Source organism: Gopherus evgoodei, chromosome 3 (assembly GCF_007399415.2).
Source record: "Gopherus evgoodei ecotype Sinaloan lineage chromosome 3, rGopEvg1_v1.p, whole genome shotgun sequence".
NCBI lineage: Eukaryota > Metazoa > Chordata > Testudines > Testudinidae > Gopherus > Gopherus evgoodei.
Genome location: NC_044324.1, coordinates 119,314,450 through 119,337,990, shown reverse-complemented (window position 1 = coordinate 119,337,990; position 23,541 = coordinate 119,314,450). Strand labels below are relative to the sequence as shown.

At 43.6% G+C, this 23,541-nt stretch overlaps 1 protein-coding gene across 4 annotated transcripts in view; it reads left to right on the top strand.

The window, feature by feature from the left end:
- The first annotated feature begins 3,068 nt into the window (after window positions 1-3,068).
- The window catches only part of FUCA2 (alpha-L-fucosidase 2), a 34,894-nt gene continuing 14,421 nt past the window's right edge, over window positions 3,069-23,541 (top strand). For 2 of the 4 annotated variants that reach the window (XM_030556480.1, XM_030556479.1), the window contains exons 1-6: window positions 3,069-3,425; window positions 6,657-6,844; window positions 8,897-9,236; window positions 10,177-10,387; window positions 14,473-14,663; window positions 15,838-15,946. In XM_030556480.1, the coding sequence (XP_030412340.1) occupies window positions 3,247-3,425; window positions 6,657-6,844; window positions 8,897-9,236; window positions 10,177-10,387; window positions 14,473-14,663; window positions 15,838-15,946 (1,218 nt within the window). In that variant the 5' untranslated portion in view covers window positions 3,069-3,246. Of the gene's footprint in view, window positions 3,426-6,656; window positions 6,845-8,896; window positions 9,237-10,176; window positions 10,388-14,472; window positions 14,664-15,837; window positions 15,947-17,393; window positions 17,554-19,914; window positions 20,590-23,541 lie in introns of those variants that run through there. The other 2 variants (XM_030556481.1, XM_030556478.1) reach the window with 2 other exon arrangements.

Genomic DNA, 23,541 nt, shown 5'->3' with positions numbered 1-23,541 from the left:
GGCCCAGGAAAGGAAACCCACTATTTCTAATTCCCTCTGGGGCTGGTTACTCAACCTGAAATAGGGGAAGGCATTGTTCACCTCCTGCTCACTGGTGTGGTGTTGTGTATTGTTACTCTTCTCTTGCTTGCTTGCTGTAAAGCACTTCAGCTCCCTGGAGCTTAATCACATGTTATCCTTTAAATGTGAGAACACTCAGCCAAAAGTTTGTTGAGTATTCTCAAAGGAGGGAGTTGTTGGTGTCACTAAGCATAACCCTACATAACTCGGGAGGGTGGAAGGCCACAAGAGTATGGAGCCTTCCTGGTTTTAGGCCTCAGCAGACAAGAGTCCCTCCATGTCTGAACTTTAATCGACCTAAAAGGCCAGGTGTAACAGCCGTTATCAGTTGCAACAGTTCTAACTGGTCTAAAGCAGAAATAATGAAGCTTGTGCACCTTTAGCAGAAGGACAAGATAACTTGCAGAAGGAAAACTTACTAACGAGCTGCTGCGGCCAAGATTACTTAATGCACCTGCGCTTACGGAATTGCTACAGGGGGAGGAAGGAGGAGGAGGGAGGGGAAACAGGGGATTGCTAGTCAGTGAGAAAAGTTCTCATGGATATAAAGGAACAGACTGCTTGTTTTAGGTGTGCTTGATTTGAGTCAATCTCCCTGCACCGCTTTGAGATCTCAAATAAATTTGGTTTGCTTCTCCACCCTGGTGTGTTTATTGGCGCGGCACACCAGGCGACGGACCCCCCCGCTGTTGCTTGGCCTCAGGCAGTTATCTGCCGGCAACAGAACTGAGCCTGGGGCCACAGCTGGGGGTGGGGCAGGGGGGCCAAGGCTGGCAGCCAGGACCCCAGGTGCAGAGCCAAAAGCGGGGCTGGGTAGTGCTCCCTTGCCACACCCCATGGGGGTTGACCTGGGTCACAGCCATACCCCTGTCCACGAATGTTCCTTTGTGCCCCCCAGGGGGCACACTCCACAGTTTGGAGACCTCTGTTCTAATGGTTAATTACCCTCATTGTTAAAAATGCATACCTTATTTCGTGTCTGAATTTGTCTGCCTTCAACTTTCAGCCATTGGATTGGGTTATACCTTTCTCTGCTAGATTGAGGAGCTCTCTGTCAAATAGTTGTTGCTCCTGTACATACTTATAGACCAGAATCAAGACACCTGTTAAAGTTCTCTTCATTAAGCTAAATCGATTGAGTTCCTTGAATCTCTCTCTCTCTAAGGCATGTTTTCTAGTCCTTTAGTCATTCTGGTGGCTCTTCTCTGAGTCCTCTTCAATTCACCAACGAATTGTGGACACCAGAACTGGACACAGTATTCCAACAGTGATGTCACCATTGGCAAATACAGAGGTAAAATAACCTACTTGATATTCCCGTTTATAATTCCTAAGATCACATTAGCCCTTTTGGCCATATCATCACCATCACCACAGGCAGCTCATGTACAGCTAATTATTCACCGTGACCTAAGTTCCCTAAAAGCTGCATGGCCATGCTGCAGCCTATTTAGCACCACACAGGTAACCCACCTGGTAACCCCCAAACTAGCTCAGCCCCCAGATGAGTGCCTGAGTCCAAAAGGAGGATAGGGGTGACATTGCATTGGAGTGGTGGGATACCGTAGCTTCATGTGACAGCCGAGAAGCCTGGTGGCTGAACGTACAGCTTAAGACAGAGTGACCAGGCAGATTGCATGCTCAGAGCCAGGGCTGAATTTTCAAAAATACAGCAACATCCATGTTCATCTTTAAAAATTCCTGTGATTTTTGAGAGACAAGGTGGGTGAGGTAATATCTTTTATTGGACCAACTTCTGCGGGTGAGAGAGAAAAGCTTTTGAACAACACTGAGCACTTCTTCAGGTGAGTTTTGCCAAATCATCTTTTCTGAAAACTCTCCTGCACCTGCCAGGAACTTCCCCCTCTTCCTCAGAGTTTTGGCCATCGTCATATTGCTTAAATATAAGCATTGTGCTATGAAACCTTGAAATCATGCAATTCTGCTACTTGATATACTATGCACTAGTGCTAAGTACATTACAGAAACGCCTCCATTTCTATCAGCAATGCTCTGAAACACTGCCACTTTGTGGTATTTTAAAGCTATGGCCAACATAGAGCATATTTCCTGAATTAGGTTGTGCTCAAATAAAAATTCAGAAATAAATGATAACTTGGCACTAAGGCTGGTTCCAATGGTGCGTATTTTTTATGAAAAATGTATTGGTTTAATTATTTTTTTACAATTCAAACAGCTCTAGTCAGCACAATAAAGCACTTTTCCAGACATTTATTTAGATGTTCACAGTCTATGTCATGCCTTTACAGTTGTAGTTTACAGTGGGAGAGGGGGGCTATCAAGCTGGGTTAATCAGAACTGGAGAGAATTCACAAGATGAGTGAGATTTTAAATGCCTCTTTGAAACACAATGCAAAATCCTTCCCCTAAAGTAGGAGATTCTTTAACAAGGGCCTTAATTAAACACTGCTGCAAAAACAGTCAGTCTTTTCCCAAATGAGACTCTACAGTACTCATAGTCCCAGGGAGCAAGGTGGGCAGGCCTAAGGTTTAACTTTCCTTAAGTGATAACAGTTATAAATAATGAGGTAAATTTCCTTTGTTCTTCAGAATTTTTCATAATGCACCGCCCAATCTCTATGCACCTGCTGTGCTAGTAATCATACTATATGTAAAAGCAGGTCTGTCTCAAATCAACTGCACTTGGAACAGGACAACAAAGTCCTAGCCCTGGATAGCGCAGGGATGTGAGGACTCCCACTGGGAATATGGGCTTTGGGGTGGGGCCAGGGATGAGGGGTTCAAATCCCATCAATTTATATAGCAATTGAAGGCAAACAGCACCAGGTTGAGTCGTTAAATCAGTGAGTGTGTGCACTACAAATTTCACACTGCCCACTCATCCTGGGTTCCCTCAGAGACACTAATGTAGGGCCTGGTTTCAGCTTCCCTCCAAGCCTCCTTTCCTTGCTCTGCAAGCCTGAAAAAAAAAATCAGACTCAGAAATTATTCTTGTAACCTCCTTGTCCTCCAGTGCTCCACCCTTGCTAAACATTGCATTAAACTGCGTCCAGCAGCCTACGTGGGTGTAATAACACAGAGCAGGAAGCAGCTCTGCCTGCCGCGGGCTGTCATCTGACTGCTCCCAAGTGAGAAGTTCAACCACCCCCCAGCCAACGACTGCTGCTCTCTCAAGTCGCAGGCTGCTTCTTCCCGTTGGTAGCTATGCTGCTGCTGCTCCTCTTTCTGCTCCTTTCCCCGCAGGGATGCAGTGCGCGCTATGATCCTACCTGGGAGTCTCTGGATTCCAGACCACTTCCGACCTGGTTTGATGAAGTCAAGTTTGGCATCTTCATCCACTGGGGCGTGTTCTCCGTGCCTAGCTTCGGCAGTGAGTGGTTCTGGTGAGGCTTCCATGCGTTTGACTCTCAGCTCTTCACTTCCTCTCTAATGCTTCTTTAACCTCCCCTTGCTCTTTCTATCGACAGAGCAGCCTGTTGTTCTTTCTTTCTTCCTTCCCTCCCTAATGAAGCTGCACCCTGTAGTAAACAACCTTTCACTCTCTCTTCCCTCCCTCCCCTCCCCAGTGCATGTGGTAATTATTCCCTTGTCTCTTAGCAGTAAATCTGGCAAAACATGATTTTCTGAAGGCTGCAGGGGTTGAGTTTAAACAGCACTTTACTACTTAATTTTTCTGGACAAAGAATAAAGATGATGTCTTGACTGTCTTTGATATCAAGTACAATTTAAGAGATATTCTTAGTACAGTGTAAAATATTCTTGGCTGAAATGCCATCTCCATTTTGAGAGTGTTAATGCTGCCTATTCTCTTAACTCCTGAAAGCACTCATGCATCTGATTTAGCACAAAAGGGCTCTATCTCAAACATAAATGTACCAAAAATAGACAAGAAAGCTTTGACCATGATACAGATTCTTCCAAAAGAAAAGGTTATGGTTGAAATGTCATTGCGAAAAATCACTTTTCCTTCCTAGTATATTAAGCATACAGATCCATCCTCTGGCAAAACTATCCTCCTATTGTGTAATATTTCCAAATCCTCAGTTACACTTTCAATGCCAGTTGTCCTCAAACTTTTATATGTGGAACTTTATTTATGGGCTGGGCATTCTGTGCAGTCATTTGGAAAATAATGAAGTTATATAGGCTGTAAATGAGGGCAGAATTTCCCCTAATATGGAAATTATCTTGTAAACCCTTTCTCTCCTCTCTCCTGACTGCAGACCTTCCTGTAACTACAGTGCTTGATTACACAAAAAAGAAATGTTAAGGAAGTACAAGATTAAAATAAACTCACTTTAATGCAATGGATGAGGCTGCTTGGTTTATGTCCCCTCATTTTGTATTTGAGCTGTTATTACCATGTACCAGATTTTACTCTTACATAGGTATAAATATGGAGTAACTATTTACTGTAAATAGCATTTACACCTGTGGTTTACCCTGTTATTACAGCGTTTTGTTTGTTAGTACCAACTTTCTTCCTTGGCCTGCAGTTGCTCCCACTTCTCTGATCTCAGCAGATCACTTTTCAGTTTGTTTCTTTTGTAATTTCAGTTCTGTCAGTTTTAATGTCATTAGTGACTTGTGCATGGCAAGGGAGACGAGAGGGGAAGGTGGAGTCAGGTTTCTTAGACACTAAAATGTCTTGAGATTGCAAGTATTTTTCCACAGGAAGATTTCTGGGCCTTTTCATGCAGTTTTTTTCCCCACAAGGAGCCAGGTTTTGTTCTCACTTATGCCCATGTTAATTTGGGGTAACTTTATTGATATCAGCAGAGTTACTCTGGATTTGCATGAGTACTGCTGAGATCAGACTCTGATCCTCGATTTGGGATTTAAATGAATTTTTAAAAAATTCAGTTTAGTTTCCTACCCAATTTTCAATTATCAGGGTATGTCTAAGCTTACCAGCAGGTCTTTGCTGCTCTGCTTCACTCTCTGAAACCTAGTGACTGTAACCCCACAAACCCTTACGACTGGCCATAGCATTTCTATGGTGACAGACTCATGCTATTCCTACTATGCCTATAGACAGGGAATTGTTTATATGGTAAGCAGTATTGTTGTAGCCATGTTAGTCCGAGGATATTAGAGACAAGGTGCATGAGGTAATAAATTTTATTGGCCTAACTTCTGTTGGTTAAAGAGACAAGATTAAGAGCTATACAGAGCTTGTTTCTTTGACCAATATAAGTTGGTTCAATAAAAGATCATTTCACCCACCTTTTTTCTCTATGTGGAAAACACTAATCCACAGGGCTGGTGCTGGACATTTTGCTGCTCTAGGAATTCCCTCCTGTAATTGGGCTGGCATCCACCTCTCTGGTTGATACATGCCTGCAATCCCTCAGCTTTGCACAGGGAAGCACTCCTCTGGCTGTTGTGTTTTTTGGCAGGTCTTCAGTGATTCAGCTATCCATATGAGTCACACACACCATCCTCCATTCTGAGGTATACAGTCTCTAGTTCTTGCTCATGGCCCCATAGCAAAAGGGCATCCTTCCCAGAGGCACTACCTTCTTTAACAGACCAAGAGTGGTCCATCTCAGTACTCTCAGTTTGTGTCCTTTTAGCAGCCCTTGTCTGGGCACAGTGTTCAACCAGACCAGCAGGATCCATCATGGTACCCTCACCTGGTCTGGTGAACTTCTGGGCTTGGTCCCCTGGGCTCAGCCTGCCCTCACTGATCTGTCCACAGTCCTCCTGCTCTTCCAGCCAGGCACCTACTTCTCCCTTTGTAAGCTCCAGGCAGCAACTGACTGCTCTGCTGCTTCTTTTTATATGGCCCTTTTGCCCCTGGTCTGGTCACTTCAGCAGCCCCTCTGATTGGCAGTTCCTCTAAAACTACTCTAGGCTGCTGGGAGGACTTCTCCTCTTCCCTTTTCTGGAACAGGGTATAGCAGGGCCATGAGGCTTCTAGAGCTAGTCCACCCTGTCACACCTCATACCTGTGGTGGGAGGGGACAGCCACACTGGAGTCATGCTTCTGTCTATGTAGCAATTTTTTTACTGCTGCTGATGTGGGGTAGGGGCCATCCTTAAAGAAGCAAAACTCCCTAAAAACTAGATTTAAGGGTAGGGGTAGATGGAGTAGTTAGATGGCTGTCATCCCAAGTAGCTACTGCAAAGTGGTGGTGCCCTTAAAGAGGCAGAAGCATAAAAGCTGTGGTGGTATGGCTGCTCTTACTCTTCTACAGGGGGTGCACACTTAAAGAAGTCCATAGCTTTGCTGGCCCAGACTAGGGATGTTCCTACAAAACTGGCACCCAACATAGCTGCCTACATCCCACAGCAGCCCTGTATGCCTGGTTGTAAGTTTTCAGCATTTGGCCCCTAAATAAGACTTTATTTTCCCCACTCCCATCAAATTTTATCTGGTGTACAACACAGCTCAGTAGGAAACACTGGGAGTAGTCCTGGAGTAAAGTAGACCAGGGTGACTCCAAATATCAAGGCTATTATTGCCTGAAGCAGTTTTATTTTATTTCCAGTGTCCTTCCACAGTATGTTTGTGTCAGTGTGCACCCCCCTTTAGAATGGCAAAACAGGAATTTTTTATTTTAATTGTATATATTTTTAAAGTGTATATATTTTTATTGTGTATTTGGAAGGTGGTACTGGCAGAAGGAAAAGAGACAGCCCTATGTAAAATTTATGGAGACAAATTACCCTCCTGGCTTCAGTTATGAAGATTTTGGCCCTTTGTTTACAGCTGAGTTTTTTGATGCCAACCAGTGGGCAGATATTCTGAAGGCTTCTGGTGCAAAATATGTTGTCTTGACTTCAAAACACCATGAAGGTAAATAGAACGTGCACAAGTGCTGGCAATTGTTGCAGTTCATGGTTCATTTCTTCTAGCAGAACAAAAACCCAGGTGAAGCTATCTTGTCCAGCTGACACGATGCTAAAAACCTGGCAAAAATAAAAGTGGTATTTGTTAGCCCATATCCCCTATAAAAGGCTGGAACATTGGTAGAAGGAAGAATTTGTTATCACATTATTCCTTCTGCTATAGATTGCAATGACTGAAGTTAAGAGTGTTGCAGAGCTTCCTACAACAGCCACAGAAGTTGTTAATGTCTGATGGTTGTGTAATTTAGCTCTAGGCTTTTTATTGCTTAATGAACCACAAGAGTAAATTGTGTTCTGTTTCATATAGAACATTACTTGTGCAGAGAGTTTGTTAGCTCTGTACTTTCCCCAAGAAAGGTACAATATGCTCTTGGGAGTCGGTTGCAGATTTTGAAATATGCACAATTATATTTCAACATTAGTAGCCTGATTTCTATTATTACTGTTGCAGCTAGAAGCCCAAATTGAGATCAGGTCTCCATGACACTAGGTGCTATACATACCCATAGTAAGAGTCAATCCCTAGCCCCAAAAGTGTACAGTCTAAATGGACAATGTAGACAAAGGCAGTATTATCATTGCCACCATTTTACCGCCATTTATCACCACCATTTGGAAGACTGACACACAGAGATTTAAGTGACTTTCCCAAGGTCACACAGGAAATCTGCGGCAAAGCAGGGAACCGCTCCAGACTGCCTGAGCTTTGATCCTGTGCGATCACCACAAGATTGCCCTTTGTACTCTTTTCATCTTCCTCCTTTTGATAAACCCTATCAAGCTTCCCAATACCACATCTACGCAGGTCCACAGAGGTAGCAATTAGTATCAGAATGTCAGATACTCTCTGGGCCAAAACCTAAAACTGTTAAGCAGTGTGGTAGGCTTTCATCAGTTCTTAGGAGAAGAAAAATCTCACAGTGATATTATCAAAGCAATGGCCTACTGTTCCACTCCATCAGGTCTGTTGAACACAGTCGTTAATCCAGAACTTCTTTTTAAGAGCGAGTTGTGGTGTGGGCACAGGACTGGCAACCAGTAAACCCAGCTCTGACACATGGGCTGAAACCCTGGGCCCACTGAAGTTAAGAGCAAAACTCTCCTTCATAGCAACTTGAATTTCAGGCAGCTTCTTTTATGTCCTTGAGCAAGTACATTAACCTGTTTGTCTTGCTAAAATGGGGATAATGATATTGACCCAGTTCCCAGAAGTGCTGTGAAGATGTTAGATAATGTTTGTAAAGCTCTTTGAAGATGAAAGTCTAGCCTTTCTGGTCTTGGTCTATTCTGATTTAAGCTTATCTGAAATGCAGCAGTATTGAACATGCCTACACCGGGTTGCTGTGTTATAAATCCAGATACCTGAAAAGTTAAAGCCTCTGGTACTTAGTTAGGTTTAGCTTTTTAAAGGCTACTTTAGATTTTCCCTCTGCCCAGATAAATTTATTGAGTGCTTGATTAAGCTTTTGAATATGTCACGGAGCATTTCGTAAGTTATAACAGCTAACAGAGCAGAAAAGTCTTTGAATGCAAATGATAGAGGGGAAAGCTTTTAAGTCACTGAATATGTCAAATATATTCCCATTCTTGGATGTTTATCGAGATGATATATTTGATACATCCAAGCAATCATCAAGATGCCCCCCAAAAGTGACAGTGTTTATACCCTGTTTACAAGGAAAATCTGTGTGGAAGGAACACTTACTATGAGGAAAGAATAATTGTCTGCTTAGTGCACAAACTGAGAGTTGTGTTATTTGTGGTTCTTTATATAACAATTTTTAAGCAACATCTTGATATTGGATTCTTCTAAAAGAAGGAATACTATGGTGCTACATAACTAGAGATTTCAGTAATAGGGCAAGCAGAAATGGGGAGAGCCTACTTCCTCTTCCAGGGGAGCTGCAATCAGCATGTGTATTTGACTAATATAATATATATAAGAATATGCTTACAGTGGTTTTTATCCTCTTTTTATCCTTCAACTTTCTCTTTCTAGGTTTTACTTTGTGGGGGTCAAAATACTCTTGGAACTGGAATGCTGTCAGTGTAGGACCAAAACGGGACATTGTGGCTGAACTAGCAACATCTATTAGAAACAGGACTGATTTGCACTTTGGGCTGTATCACTCTCTCTTTGAATGGTTCAATCCTCTCTTCCTTTATGATGCCTCCAATGTATTCAAGACAAGGCAGTTTCCAACTGCCAAATCATTGCCTGAGCTCTATGAGATTGTGACGAAATACCAACCAGAGATCCTCTGGTCTGATGGGAATGGTAACGCACCAGATACTTACTGGAACAGCACTGGGTTTTTAGCTTGGCTGTATAACAACAGGTATCTTGTTTTTATCACATATTTAGCCCTTAAACTGGAACTTTGGCCAGTCTATAACTTCTGTCTCATTTTCCATATATTGTGTGGGATCCATTGTTTTCACTTAATAGGCACTTAACCATGTCATCTCCCACTTAATTTCCCTGCAATATAAAGGATCAAGTCAGGGAACAGTATTCCCTTTAACAACCAAATTATTAGACACAGCTGAAAAACTGTGAACATTTTCATGAAAAATGTCAAGCAGGTCCACAAGTTGTTTCATTAACATGGTCTGGCCATTCTATCTATTTTTATTCTCCTGTAAGTAACAGTCATCTACCATGATGGCAAGTAGTGTGGTTTTGAATATGTTAAGAATATGATCAGGACACTTTCTTCACATACCGTGCCTTTGATACTGCACATAAGGCACAGTGTATATTGAAGGATCTGTACTGCAATCTATTTCCATGGCAGACCGTCGACGTGTGCCTGAGTAAGGAGTGCAGAAGCGGGTCCCTTCACTACTCTCATTCTGTGCAAGACCTCAGAGACAGAAATCTCAGTCCAGATTTCTTACCCATTTGCATTATGTAAAGAGCAGGGGCGGCTCCAGGCCCTAGCACGCCAAGCACGTGCTTGGGGCGGCATGCTGCGGGGGGCGCTCTGCTGGAGGGTGCGCTGGTCCTGCGACTTTGGTGGACCTCCCACAGGCGTGCCTGCAAGAGTCCGCTGGTCCCACGGCTCCACAAAAGCCACAGGGCCGGTGAGCGGCAGAGCGCCCTCTGCGGCATGACGCCGTGCTTGGGGCGGCGAAATGTCTAGAGCTGCCCCTGGTAAAGAGGAAAATTAGGAATACAGAAGACATCTTGAATGTGTATTTCTGGGGAAAAGAGCTGACATTTAGTCTAAATAATTAAAAATCATACTCATTTGTTTAAAATGTCTGTAATTTCAGCCCAGTTCGGGATACAGTTGTAACAAATGATCGTTGGGGAGTTGGCAGCATTTGTAAACATGGTGGATACTACACCTGCAGCGACCGCTATAATCCAGGACACCTTTTGCCTCATAAGTGGGAGAACTGTATGACCATAGACAAATGGTCCTGGGGTTATAGGAGGAATGCGCAGCTAAGTGATTACCTCACGATTGAAGAACTGATAAAGGTACAGTAAGACAGAGATATGGTATACACCATCTGGCCATTACTTCTGATTATTATAGTTCACCAATGTAACGGTAAGAAATAACTTATGTGATCTCTTGATGATCATTTCCTTTGATTGTATTATCAAACTAAGTTCAGTAATGGCTCTATCTTAACTATGGTTTGATTCTCCTCTCTCTTACACCAGTCTGATTCAGTGTGATTTACACATGTATAAGCAAGATGAAGATCAGGCCCATAAATTCCACTCAGTTACTTTTATTGCACTTCCTCTTCTTTCTGTCTTTAAGGTTCTCTCTGCTTCTACACCATGGTGACAAATATGAAGTAATAAGAAGCCAGGCTTGCACAACATGCGGCCTGCAGAGGCTCACTGTGCGGCCTGCGGCGGGGAATCAAAGGGCTCTGGGCTGCGCGCAGCCGCGGGGAGCCCAGAGCCCTTTAAATCCCAGCCACAGCTGGGATTCAAAAGGCTGTGAGCTGCCCGCAGTGCCAGGCAGCCCTGAGCTCTTTAAATCTCAGCCACGGCCGGGATTCATAGGGCTCTGGGCTGCCGGCTACGGTGGGGAGCCCAGAGCTCTTTAAATCCCAGCCGTGGCAGGGATTCAAAAGGCTGTGAGCTGCCTGCAGTGGCGGGGAGCCCAGAGCTCTTTAAATCTCAGCCACAGCTGGGATTCATAGGGCTCTGGGCTGCCCGCAACCGCGGGCAGCCCAGAGCCCCTTAAAACTCAGCCCCGGCCAGGAATCAAAGGGCTCTGGGCTGCCTGTAACGGCGGGGAGCCCAGAGCCCTTTAAATGTCAGCCACGGCTGGGAATCAAAGGGCTCTGGGCTGCCTGCAGAGATTCCTGGCCGCGGCTGAGATTTAAAGGGCTCAGGGCTCCCCGCTTCAACGGGCAGCCCAGAGCCCTTTGAATCCCGGCGGTGGCTGAGATTTAAAGGACTCAGGACTCCCCGTGGCTGCAGGCAGCCCAGAGCCCTGTGAATCCCGGCCCCAGCTCCAGTGGATGGGCTGGGGCTGGGATTTAAAGGGCTTGGGCTCCCCTCAGTGGCAGGAGCTCTGGGCCCTTTAAATCCCTGCCCCACCGCTGCAAAGCTCCGGGTTCCCCCAGCCGCCAGAGCCCTGGGCCCTTTAATTTGCCCCTGGCAGCTCCCAGCCATCTCTTCAGTTGGGAGCCCCTGGTTGATTTAAAATGAAGTATCACCTCCCCACCCCCAACCTTCCTTTTTGGCCCACAGCCATTTTGGTGGGGCGGTGCTGGGAAAGGAGGGTTTGTTTCTGTAGGGCTGGGCGATGCTGGGGCGGGGTGTTTCCGTGGGGCCGGGAGGTCCTGGGGGTGGGGGGGGGGTTTCGGCCCTCAGCTGTTTTCTTTGGAGTAATGTGGCCCTTGCTGCTTTACGAGTTGTGCAGGCCTGTAATAAGCCATGGATATTTAGTATTCTTCTAAGTATTTTATGAAAATTACACACTTTAAATGTTTGTGGCATTTAAATACAAAAGAGTCATTATTGTTTCTGTAGTTTTCTACTCATATCTCCCAGAATATTCTGCCAGCAACACTCGAGGAACCAATCCTGCTGCCACTGAAGTCAATGGCAAAACACGCATTAAATTCCATAGAAGTGGATGGGTTTTATGTCTGCTGAATCCCTGTTTACACAGCATATAGCTACTTTTTTCCAAAAAAGAGTCTACATTCATGCAACACAAAGAGTGATACTCTACATTTAAATGTTGCTATTTCATAAATACAAAAGGATAAAAGTTCTCTGAAGACGTGATAGAAATATGAATGTGTCTTATAGACTGGTGGAAATAGCAATCCAAGTCTGAATTCGCTACATCTGACCCAGATTTGAAGGCTGGTCCATGTGGAGGAATTTGGATTTGTCTGTCCCTCTTCTTTCAGGGGACACCTTTTCTTATTTCATCCTCAACAACACCTTATGAGTTTGAAAACAGCCAGTGCTGAGAACAGATTGCTGACTCATCCAAAGAACCCAAATACACTTCTGCCTCCACCACACCCTTCATTGCCCTCTGGAGTTCAAAGGATGCTCCAAACTTACTACTTGCACACATGTAGAGACAAGCCATCAGGTCAACTAGAATCCTTAATCTCTGAGGAGCAGTCACAACACAGTGAAATTTGCAGTTGTTGTAACACTCAATTATTTTGTGTGTGTGGTTAGTTTGATATTATCACATAACCCAAATCTAGCTTTTGTTTGATGGCTGGACTTTGCAGTCTAACAGCTGGGTTAGAGTTAACAGTTATCAGTCTAACAGCTGAGTTACATTTTTATCTTAGGTGTAGGTCTAACATGTAATTTCTTACAATTTGTTTAATCAGTTAGAATGCAAGATGGAACTAACCTTAAGTATAATGCAAGCTATCAGTGTCCACTAGTTTAAAAAAATCCGCAGGTATAGATATAAAAATATGAAGGTGGCCTTTTCTGAGGCATGAAAGAAAAACCAAGGTAAACCATTATAAGAGCTATCAGTACTTGCCAGGTAGAAGGAAGTGAGATGTTGCCCTCAGCAGTCAGCTACAAAAAAGCAACTTTATGGTTTGTAGCTTTTTCGCTCTTTCCAATGTAAAGGGCCAGTTGCCAGAAAAGCATGCTAAGAAAAGGTTCCAGTAGAAGTGTGACCACAGACTAGAGATTTCAGTGACAATTAATCACAAAGGAAGTAGTTCCTAGGGAATGTGTTGAATTTCTGCTGGCTAATTCTAACTTCTCCCACAGGTAATCCTGTAAAATTTGTGATAATAAAATTGATGTTTCTATCCTACCAGTTCAAGACTTCCAAATGAACCTACAAAGTCATTTAATTGGTGTATTAACAACTAAGTCCTTCTACGGGTTAAGTAATTTGATGTACAGTATGTCAAACAAAACATTATGTCCAAGAGAGAAACAAACATTCATACAGCCGTATGTACATATTGTACCTCGTATACCCACATTTGGAGGAGATCCTGTAGCTTTTAAACACTTGAATGCCTGCTGAAGTCAATGAGAATTTTACCTAATACGACAGTAGGGAATTATTTCAGAGTGCATGGGCACCAGGTGTTCGTCAATCTCTGGTGTGAGAGAAATGCAAAAGGCTTTAGTATATTTGGTTGTTTCAGGAATGACTTCCGTGTTACTTTGCATCTGTTTTTTTTTAAGTGTTTTATTTTCCCCAATGCAATCCAATCTTATACTTACATTTTTAAATTAAAATACTTCGTCTGTTCATGAAAGTTGGATATGCAGATAATTGTGTTTTAAAACAAATTAGTATGGTAAGGTGGGATCCTGATCCTGCAACTGGTTCTTTGCGGGTGGACCCCTGCACCTACATGGTGCCTCATTGAGTTCAAGGGGGCTTTGTGCAGATACAGGAGGTCCACCCACCTGAAATCAGTTGCAGGAATGAGGTCTTAGTATGTAAGCTCTCTTCTAATAGTTTAGGTGCTGCAGTTTACTTTAAACTCCTGTATTATATACAAGATAGTTCTGAAAAGAAATGAAAAGTATTTATCTCTAGAAACCAAAGATATTTGTTTAATTTCATTTTATTCTGCAGTACAAGTAGTTTTTTTTTAGTGTAACTAAAGAAGTAAGATTGTGTGTGTGTGTGTATATCTTCACAGTAACCAGCTACCATCCCAGACTGACCACCGCTTCAGAATACCTGGATGTTTACAGTATAAAACGACTGATATCAGTCATCATTAGGGTTCCGAATCAATCTCCCCTCTTAAACAAGTGGGGAGCAGATAACTCATAATGCAAACAGACTGAAAAAATGCAGAGTTAATCAGGCATCACAGAGTGAGATCACATTTGGGAGGTTTTCTTGAGCCATAAGAGCTAAAAATGTTACGTTTTTAATGGAAGCTTAAATTTTGTAGAAACTATTGGAACCACTAACATACATGCATATTGCAATGTCAAATACTGATTCAGCCCCTTCAACCCATATGTCTGGAGCAGAGTACAGTACTAAGCTTTGGTAAGAACACCAAACTATGTGTATGCCTTCACTGGCTATAATCTTAACATTCTGACTTTTCTAAATGTTTCAGCAACTTGTAGAAACAGTATCATGTGGGGGAAATCTCCTGATGAACATTGGGCCCACCCATGATGGTCGCATTGATGTTATATTCCAAGAACGCCTAAGGCAGATGGGTGACTGGCTGAGAGTCAATGGAGAAGCCATTTATGGAACTAAACCATGGAGAACTCAGAATGACACTGTCACACCAGGAGTGTGGTAAGACTAGTGAAACAATATGCAGAAAATATAACTATTGAGACCCTTTTGTGAAATTGTCCAATTTCTAGTGGACAAGTATTCACAATAAAGAAATCAGTACCTTAATCTGTATGCTATTGGGCTGTCTCAGGTAGGTGACTAAAGGTGCAAGCCAAGGTAGGTGCCTAAAGGAAGAATATATATACTGGACATTAGTGAAGTTGGTACATCCTAATGATTAGAGGAAAAAAACTGGGAGATGAGAGTGAATGCTTCCAATGCAGACTGAAACAAAGGCTCGATGTGTATCTTTGGCCTATTTATACCTCTTAGTCAAAGTAGCAGAAAAACTAAAGCAGGAGCTAGGAATTGCTGTAGAATATTGATTGATACAATATAAAACTGCTTATAAGAAATAAGTCAATATCACTATCATGAGAAGGACAGACATGTTAAGGCACTTTTTTAAAATTAGCCACTTTTTAAATGGCCCTTAGAAAGAATGCCCCATAATAATAACTTCCAAAGCTGGAATTTGTTTTTAAAAAAAATCCTAGAAAACAACTCTGATCAATAGTAGGGTGGACATGACCCCTGTCAAATTGAGTATTATAAATAGATTATCTGGTAAAATAATGGTAATATCATTTCTGGTGAAATCACCCATCAAATCTACTCCTTTCCAATCTCTGGACTCTGCTCTATTCCTTAGCTTGTGTGCCTTTGCTGTGCCAGTAAACCACAACCATCTCTCATCTGCATTTTGGCCCTACTGCTTCGCCTTCCCTCGTGTGCTGTTCTGTACGCCTGTGCCCTGCATTGGCTATTAAATATAAATATCACATCTAGAAACAATAAAAAGCTGGAAGTAACACTCATGAGAAACATTAATATGTAAGAAAAGAGAGAAGTGTTACAAATATTTGCACGATTGTTTGTTTGGTAGAGAATAAATTATACTTGGAAAAAAGAACTCCTGGAGTCCAAACTTTTTTTAATAGTAATTTGGCAGGGCGAGGATTGCATTGCTGTAGTTCTGATGTAAACAGTTCTTGTGGTGTTTGTGACCCTAATTGCCATCAACTTTTAAAATTCCTTTTTCAGTTCTGAAATCTTTACATGTACTTTACTCTCCAGTATGTAGATAATTACAAGAAAAACTGGACATAAATGACTCTCCATTTCCAACCAGGTACACGTTCAAACCTAAAGAAGAGACAGTCTTTGCCATTTTCCTTAAATGGCCAATCTCAGGGACTCTGGTACTTGGTGACCCAAAAACCATCATTGGAGAGACACAAGTAAGTGACCACTGTCTTTTTTGCTACTTCTGCGAGCTTTAACGCATTGTCTATGAATAAATAAAGGAACATATTCATAAGATAGGTCAGAAAATATCTGAAAAATGTGCAGTCAACCCTGAACATCTTTGTTTTCAAATAATGCATACCTGTCACCTGTGATGATACGTAAAAACAGAATAGAATATGTTGGGGAAAAAGGGGAAAATTCTGTCTTACCTATTAACTTTCAGTCTAGGACCCTCCACGTCAGACTTCACAGTAGGGTGTTCTCTTGCTCCGTGCCAACTGGGGGCCGAGCAGATCTTTGCTCTAAGCCTGGCCTTAGGACCACTTCTTAGGAAGAACTCCGCAGGATGATAGCTTCCAAAGCTGAAAAATGCTAACTATATCAAACTGTAAAAGTGCTGTTCAACTCAAACCTCCCACAGCAGAGCCTTGACATGAAATTTAGAGATTTCCTGGAGGAATACCCACTTGCCTTTCAAACTACTGAACAAGCAAGCAATAGGCAGACACTCGACTCCAGCAAACTTAATGCAGTTCTCCATAGGAAGGGTCTGGCAGTCTGATCTGGAGGTTCCGAGAATGCAAATGCACAGTAAGACAGAATTGTCTCTGTCTGAGGACATGTCTTCACTACCAGGAGATCAATGCTGCTGCAATCGATGCAGCAGGTGTCGATTTAGGAGATCTAGTGAAGACCTGCTAAATCGACAGCAGAGTGCTCTACAGCTCCCCGAGAAGAGTAAGGTAAGTTGACCATAGAGCGTTTCCCATCGACAAAGCACAGTGAAGACACCAGGGTATGTCGACCTAAGCTGGAGTAGTGTAACTTAGGTCGACTTACGCTGGTAGTGAAGACAAGCCCAGTCCCCTCCATGTCAGACAGCCTTCACAGTGGCATGCAAAAAGCAGTAAGTCATCCCTTGGGAGGGTGGAGGATTCAGTTTATTCACATAGAATTGTAAAGGAACTTAAGGGTTACTGGGGCACCCCATTCAGTAACAGTCTTCTACCAAACGCTGCCTCAGCCTGGGTGAGAATGTCGACTCTACAGTGCTTGAGAGTGTGGATGGATGACTATGTAGGAATCCCACACACCTCTATCTCTCTGCCTACAAATGTATTCTGGGTTTGTTTTGGTTTTTTTGGTGTCCTTCCTCTGAAGGATCAGAGACTGTCATGGTTGGAGCTGGGACACTGTTGGGGTGGGTCATTGCTCTGAGGTGGCCTTGAGTAGTGTCTTTCTCAGGTGCTGGGCTGGCTGGTTGTCGCTCGCATGCTCTAATTAATCACCAGATGTGGGGTTAGGAAGGAATTTCCCCCCAAGTTAAATTGGCAGTGATCTTAGGTTTTTTTTGCCTTCCTCTGCAGCATGTGAGTGTGCATCACTTGCCAAGATTATCTGAGTGTATGTCAATAAATGCCCTACCTTTCCTTTCAGTATCCCAGCTGATGGGTTAGGCTGCACTGGATGTTAGTTTAAGCTTGGTCCCTTTTGCACTGTTCTCTGTGTATTGGGAGTTTGAGAGGAGATTACATTCACATCTAAAGCAGGCCTGAGAACCAAGACCTGAGTGCTAAGGAGAAGGTGAGTGTTATCACCATGGCCTGTTCCCTTTTACTCTCAGAACCTGTGTATTCGACACTTAGTTTGGACCAGGCTCAGGTGCAAATTAAGTATCTGTGTGGACCCTGTTGCTGTGCACAAAAAGTTCCCTAGTGTCTTTAATCTACTCCCATTAAATCGGTGTAGATCCAGCTCACTATAGAACTTTTAGTGCCTGGCAGCAAGGTCCACCCAGACACGTAATGTGCAGCAGGCTCGTGTGACATAGATTTATACCCTCAGTGGCTGAGGGAGGAATGGCATAAAGGAGGCCTACTTCTGACAAAAGGGAGTGTGTCTGACTCAGGTTGTACCTCTTAGTTTTTTCAAACTGGTCATGGATGCAAATAGGCTTCCAAGCAGGCTGGTGATGCCCTGAGCAGTTAGATGGTCTAGAGCAGGGGTAGGCAACCTATGGAACAGGTGTCAAAGGCGGCACACGAGCTGATTTTCAGTGGCATTCTCACTGCCTGGGTTCTGGCCACCGGTTGGGGAGGGCTCTGCATTTTAATTGAATTTTAAATGAAGCTTCTTAAACATTTTAGAAACCTTATTTATTTTACATACAACAATAGTTTAGTTATATATTATAGACTTATAGAAAGAGACCTTCTAAAACGTTAAAATGTATTACTGGCACACGAAACCTTAAATTAGAGCGAATAAATGAAGACTCGGCACACCACTTCTGAAAGGTTGCCGACCCTTGGTCTAGAGTATGTTCCCTTGGTTTTAAGGGTGTCTTGCTGAGCCAGTCTACCCCGACTTGCCTTCTTAGTGAAGTACTCCGAAAAACATAAGAATGGGAGTGTAAGGGCATGTGGTAATTCCTCCATCTCCAACAGATGTTTATACCCTCTTGTGAATAGCTTTTTGGCTGTTTGCACTACTCTAGCCTAATGTGACTTTCCTCTTGATGTGCCCAATTTTTGACCAGCTCTGTTCCCACTTCAGCACACTTCCCCCTTAATGACACCTTGGTATATAAATAGGGGTACTTGTGTCTCTCTCTCTCACACACACACACACACACACACACACACACACACACACACACTGCTACTTTAGCACAAATTACAGTTGGCAACTGAATTACATTATCATGGCACTGAAGAATTTGGCCTGCGCTCTTCAGATGAAAGGCAAGGAATGGGGAGACTTTAAAATGAATAGCTCATTCTTAGTTTTGCATTCTTAATCATTAGTAGTAGCAGCATGCTGGTAATGCCTAGAGGCCCCTACCAATACTGGAGCTTTAATGTGCTAGGCTTTGTACAAACATAATAAGAGAGATGTGCAGTCAACCCTGAACATTTTTGTTTTCAAATAATGTATACCTGTCACCTGTGGAGGACAAATAGGAAGTAATTTCAAAGACTTGTTCAAAGAACACTATAGTATTTTTTAAAAAATTTTTTAATCTGCCAAAATTTTACTTACTGTTAACAGTGTGTGTAATGGAAGTGTCAGTTGTAATAAATCAAACAATTACTCCTGATTTACAGCAGAGTAAATTGAGAGCCCCCTAAGTACTATGATACTAAGAATTTATACCACCCTAAGTACTATGTGCAATAGTATAATTTCTATATAGCTACTTAAGTGATTCCCGCCCCCCTAATCCTGCTTTCTAATATGCTTTTTAAATGAAGCAATAGTGTATTAAAAAATAATTGATTTTCCTGAGCTGAGCAGAATGGTTATTTCTATTACAATAAAGTAAAAGTCAGTTTAAAAGTAGATTCCTGAATATCTTATCTTTTAAAAAAAACAAAAATTCCTGCTTCCCCTAAAATACCCATGTTGGCATCGGACTTCTTCCTATAGGCAAAAAGTAGTGCAAGTTTAAGAAACTGTTAACTAACTTTCCAAAAGTGTAATATTGCATTATAATGTTTGAAACCTCTTCACCTTTGTGTACATGTTCTGCTTATTCATCTGAACGTTGCTTGTGTATAGTCACTTTGCTCTATTTTTGTGGTAGTATTTATTAAAAAAAATGTAAACTACACCATAATTTATAAGACAATGATCTGGTTTGTACTGTAAGACCTGGCCATTTACATAGAGAGCTAGTGTCTCAAAATTCTTTTACCATAGTCTGGCCCAAATCACAGGACACAGCATCATTACATTTGCCGTCTTATTTGTATGAACACCTTTGGACATCCCCTGACCATTCATGTGGCTGGCACAGTGGTGCCTACAGTTAATCCGTTATGTTAAAAGACCTGTTAACTAGTGGAAAAATATATGCATATAATCATTGGGACAACAGTCACTTTGACTAGACTGCAATTTGAATCAATGGGACAACAGTCACTTTGAATAGACTTCATTTAATTTTTTTTTCCAGGTTAAGCTGATTGGACATAAAGGACAACTGAAGTGGGTTTCACTGGGAGAAAAGGGAATGACAGTGGCTGTACCTCAGCTAACCCCTAATCAGTTACCCTGTCAGTGGGGCTGGACTCTGCAACTGACTAATGTAAAGTGAATGATACAAATGGAGACTTCAGTTGCTGTTTCTCAACACAGATTATTGAGAACACTTCACATTTCTAACTTGATTATATATACACTATATTGAACTCTTCATGTACAGCTGAAATTGGGATTGATGGGAGCAGATTTAATGCAGACAAATGCTGTTCCAGATTCAGCGGAATGATTTGGTCCTTTCACGTCCAGCACTTAACCTCTTTGATTTGAAAGACTGGTTAGCTTTAAGTGGTGGGGTGGATTGTAAGATTACATTGGACCTTGTTGAAGCAGAATATTAGATTTCTGACCTACTGATTTCAATTCATCTCTTCAAAAAGCTTGTACACTGACCCATGGTGCATCTGCCTCAAGCAGCCCACACCAGCAGGAGCAAGGTTGTGAATGTAGCCAAATTCTGCAGTGATAAGATGATCAAAAAGCGGGTGTACAGGGCAAGAGTTAGTTATACATCGGCCTTTTTGAAGTTTTTTGTGTACTTTTTAAAACCAGAAGTTTATTTTTTTTCTAATGGAAATATTTCAGTTGTTTCCTCTCTCTCTCTTCCACTGAAAAAAAAATAGCTAAAAATAAAATTGATAAAAACAGTTTTGAAAAAGTTTGTTATTGAAAAAAGGCCATTTTTCATTAAAAATAATTTCACATGAAAAAATTCTACCAGCTGTGGTAGTAAATCATGAATAAGGCACTTTCAGCCACATTAGAAATACACTGAGGGCATGACTACACTTGCAGATGTAGAGCGCTGTGAGTTAAAGCGTTTTCGGAGAGTGCAGCAGGGAAAGCGCTGCAATCTGTCCCCACTGACATCTGCAAGTGCACTGGCATGGCCACATTTGCGGCACTTGCAGCGGCATTGGGAGCAGTGCAGCTATCCCACAGAGCACCTCTTCCCATTCTGGCACTGTGGCTTGTGGGAAGAGGGTGTGGAGCGCAGGGCATTCTGGGTCCTGTCCCAACACCCCGTGATGCATCAGTTCGCATCCCAGCAATCTCTTTGCTTCCGTCCACATCTGGCGCCAACTTTCAACGTTTTTTGTTCTGCCCACTCTGTCTTCCCTTTCAGTCTTTGGGAATGGAGCCCGAACTGCTGAGGAGTATGCTAACGAGTCTTGCCAGCACATCATATTTGGCAGTTGAGTTATTCCTTAGGCTCCAAAGTGCCAGTCAGAGCTCCAACGAGGATATCTACTCAAGTAATGCATATGACATGAGTTTGCTTGTGGCATTCACGGACATGCTCACCACTGTGGAACACCACTTTTGGGCTCAGGAAACAAGCACTGAGTGGTGGGATCACATCGTCATGCAAGTCTGGGATGACGAGCAGTGGCTGCAGAACTTTCGGATGAGAAAAGCCACTTTCATGGGACTGTGTGAGGCGCTCGCCTTCACCCTGAGGCACAAGGACATGAGATTGAGAGCTGCCCTGACAGTGGAGAAGCGGGTGGCTATTGCAGTCAGGAAGCTGGCAACTCCAGACAGCTACCGATCGGTCGCTAAACAGTTTGGAGTGGAAAAGTCGACTGTTGGAAATGTGTTGATGCAAGTTTGCAGGGACATTAATCACATCCTGCTCAGAAGAACCATGACTCTAGGTAACGTGCATGACATTGCGGCTGGCTTTGCATAAATGGGTTTCCCTAACTGCAAAGGGGTGATAGATGTGACGCATACTTCAATTCTGGCACCAGCCCACCTAGGCTCTGAGTACATTAATTGGAAGTGCCATTTCTCGATTGTTCTCCAGGCGCTTGTGGATCACTGACATTAACGCAGGCTGACCCAGAAAGGTGCATGATGCATGCATCTTTCGGAACACTGGCCTGTTCAGGAACCTGCCAGCCGGGACTTTTTTCCCCAGACAAGAAGATCACCGTAGAAGTCGAAATGCCCATTGTGATCCTTGGAGACCCCGCTTACCCTTTAATACTGTGGCTCATGAAACCCTACACAGGGAGCAATGACAGCAGCAAGGAGCAGTTCAACAACAGGCTGAGCTGGTGCACACAGCCCACGGGAGCCCCAAAATGATGAGTAAGCACAGGGTCAAGCGTGACTAATAGTACAGCCGTGAAACAGTCCTCTGGGTTTCTGTGCCTAAAGGGAGAGCCAACAGCAGCAGGGGGCCCCTATACTGAACACTGTCCCCACATTTTCCACAGGAGTTCATCCTGGAAGATATCTCGCTGCTGAGGGTGACCTGGGAAGCAAGAGAGTCTTCTACTGCAATGCGGCTTCTGCTTTGGCCCATATGCAGCTTGCCTGTGTGCAGCAATGCTCTCCCTGCCCCTCAGTTAGCCTGACTGGGACAAGGACCACAGGTGAAACCTGCGCACGTGCATTGCCCAAATTCTGGATGAGACCTTTGAAGAGATCACTGAGGCTGATTACTGCAATGTGAGAGAGCCCATCAATGCCCTATTCCACATCTAGGCATGCATGCAGCCCTAACCCTCCTCACCCCAAGAGCCCGCAACGAATAACTTCCTTCCCAAAATAAAAGCTGCTTACCAGGAACCTCCTCTAGTGTCTGTCGTTCTCCAAGCACCCGCTGGCATGACTGGCTACCTTCCTCCTGGCTTAAGAACAGCTCCTGGCTGCATGCATCTAGGGATTCTGGAGTGTCTTCTTCTGCCTCCTACCCTCGCTCCCGCTTTGCTCCTTCTCCTGCCTTGTTGCACTGGGCTCTGAAGTGTCCATTGTGGTCCCCGGAGTGGAGGTGGGGTCGCCCCCAAATATGTCCAGCTCTTTTAAGAAACAGCTGGGTGTGGAGGCAGCACCGGAGTGGCGGTTTGCCTCATGGGCTTTGTGGTAAGCATTCCACAGCTCCTTCACTTTAACCCTGCACTGCAGGGTGTCCCAGTCATGTCCTTTGATATCTGCCTTAAAGTACAGTAATTCCTACGGCTGTAGCGCAGCTGAGACTGGACAGCTTCCTCCCCACAAACACTTATGAGGTCCAGCAACTTGCCATTGTTCCATACTGGGGATTGCCTGGTGCATGGAGGCATGGTCACCTGGAAAGATTCACTTAGTGCACTCCACACCTGGCTGAGCAAACAGGAAGGGATTTTTCAAAATTCCCAAAGAATTTAAAGGGTGGGTCTGATGGTTGGTCACCTGAGGGCAGGGCAGTAGAGTTCAAAGTGATGACCAAAGTGGCTAGAACAGGCATTGAGAGAGACTTCTGGAGGCCGATCAGAGCGCACTATAGGACCAGGGCTTCCACACTGGCGCCCTCCAGTGGGGGTGCAGCAAATGTTATTCCTGTTGCTGAGGTGGAGTACCAGCAGCTGTGGCCACGGAGTCAGAGCGCTCTACGTGCCTTGCCACTGTGGATTGGTAGTGAGCTAGTGTGCTCAGGGCTCCTTTATTGCACTGTTACTCGCAAGTGTAGCCAAGGCCTGAGTCTAAGAGAATCTCCACTATGCTGCAGGTTATTGCTATAAGGAGTATGGTTAATTTTTAAGAGTTATGG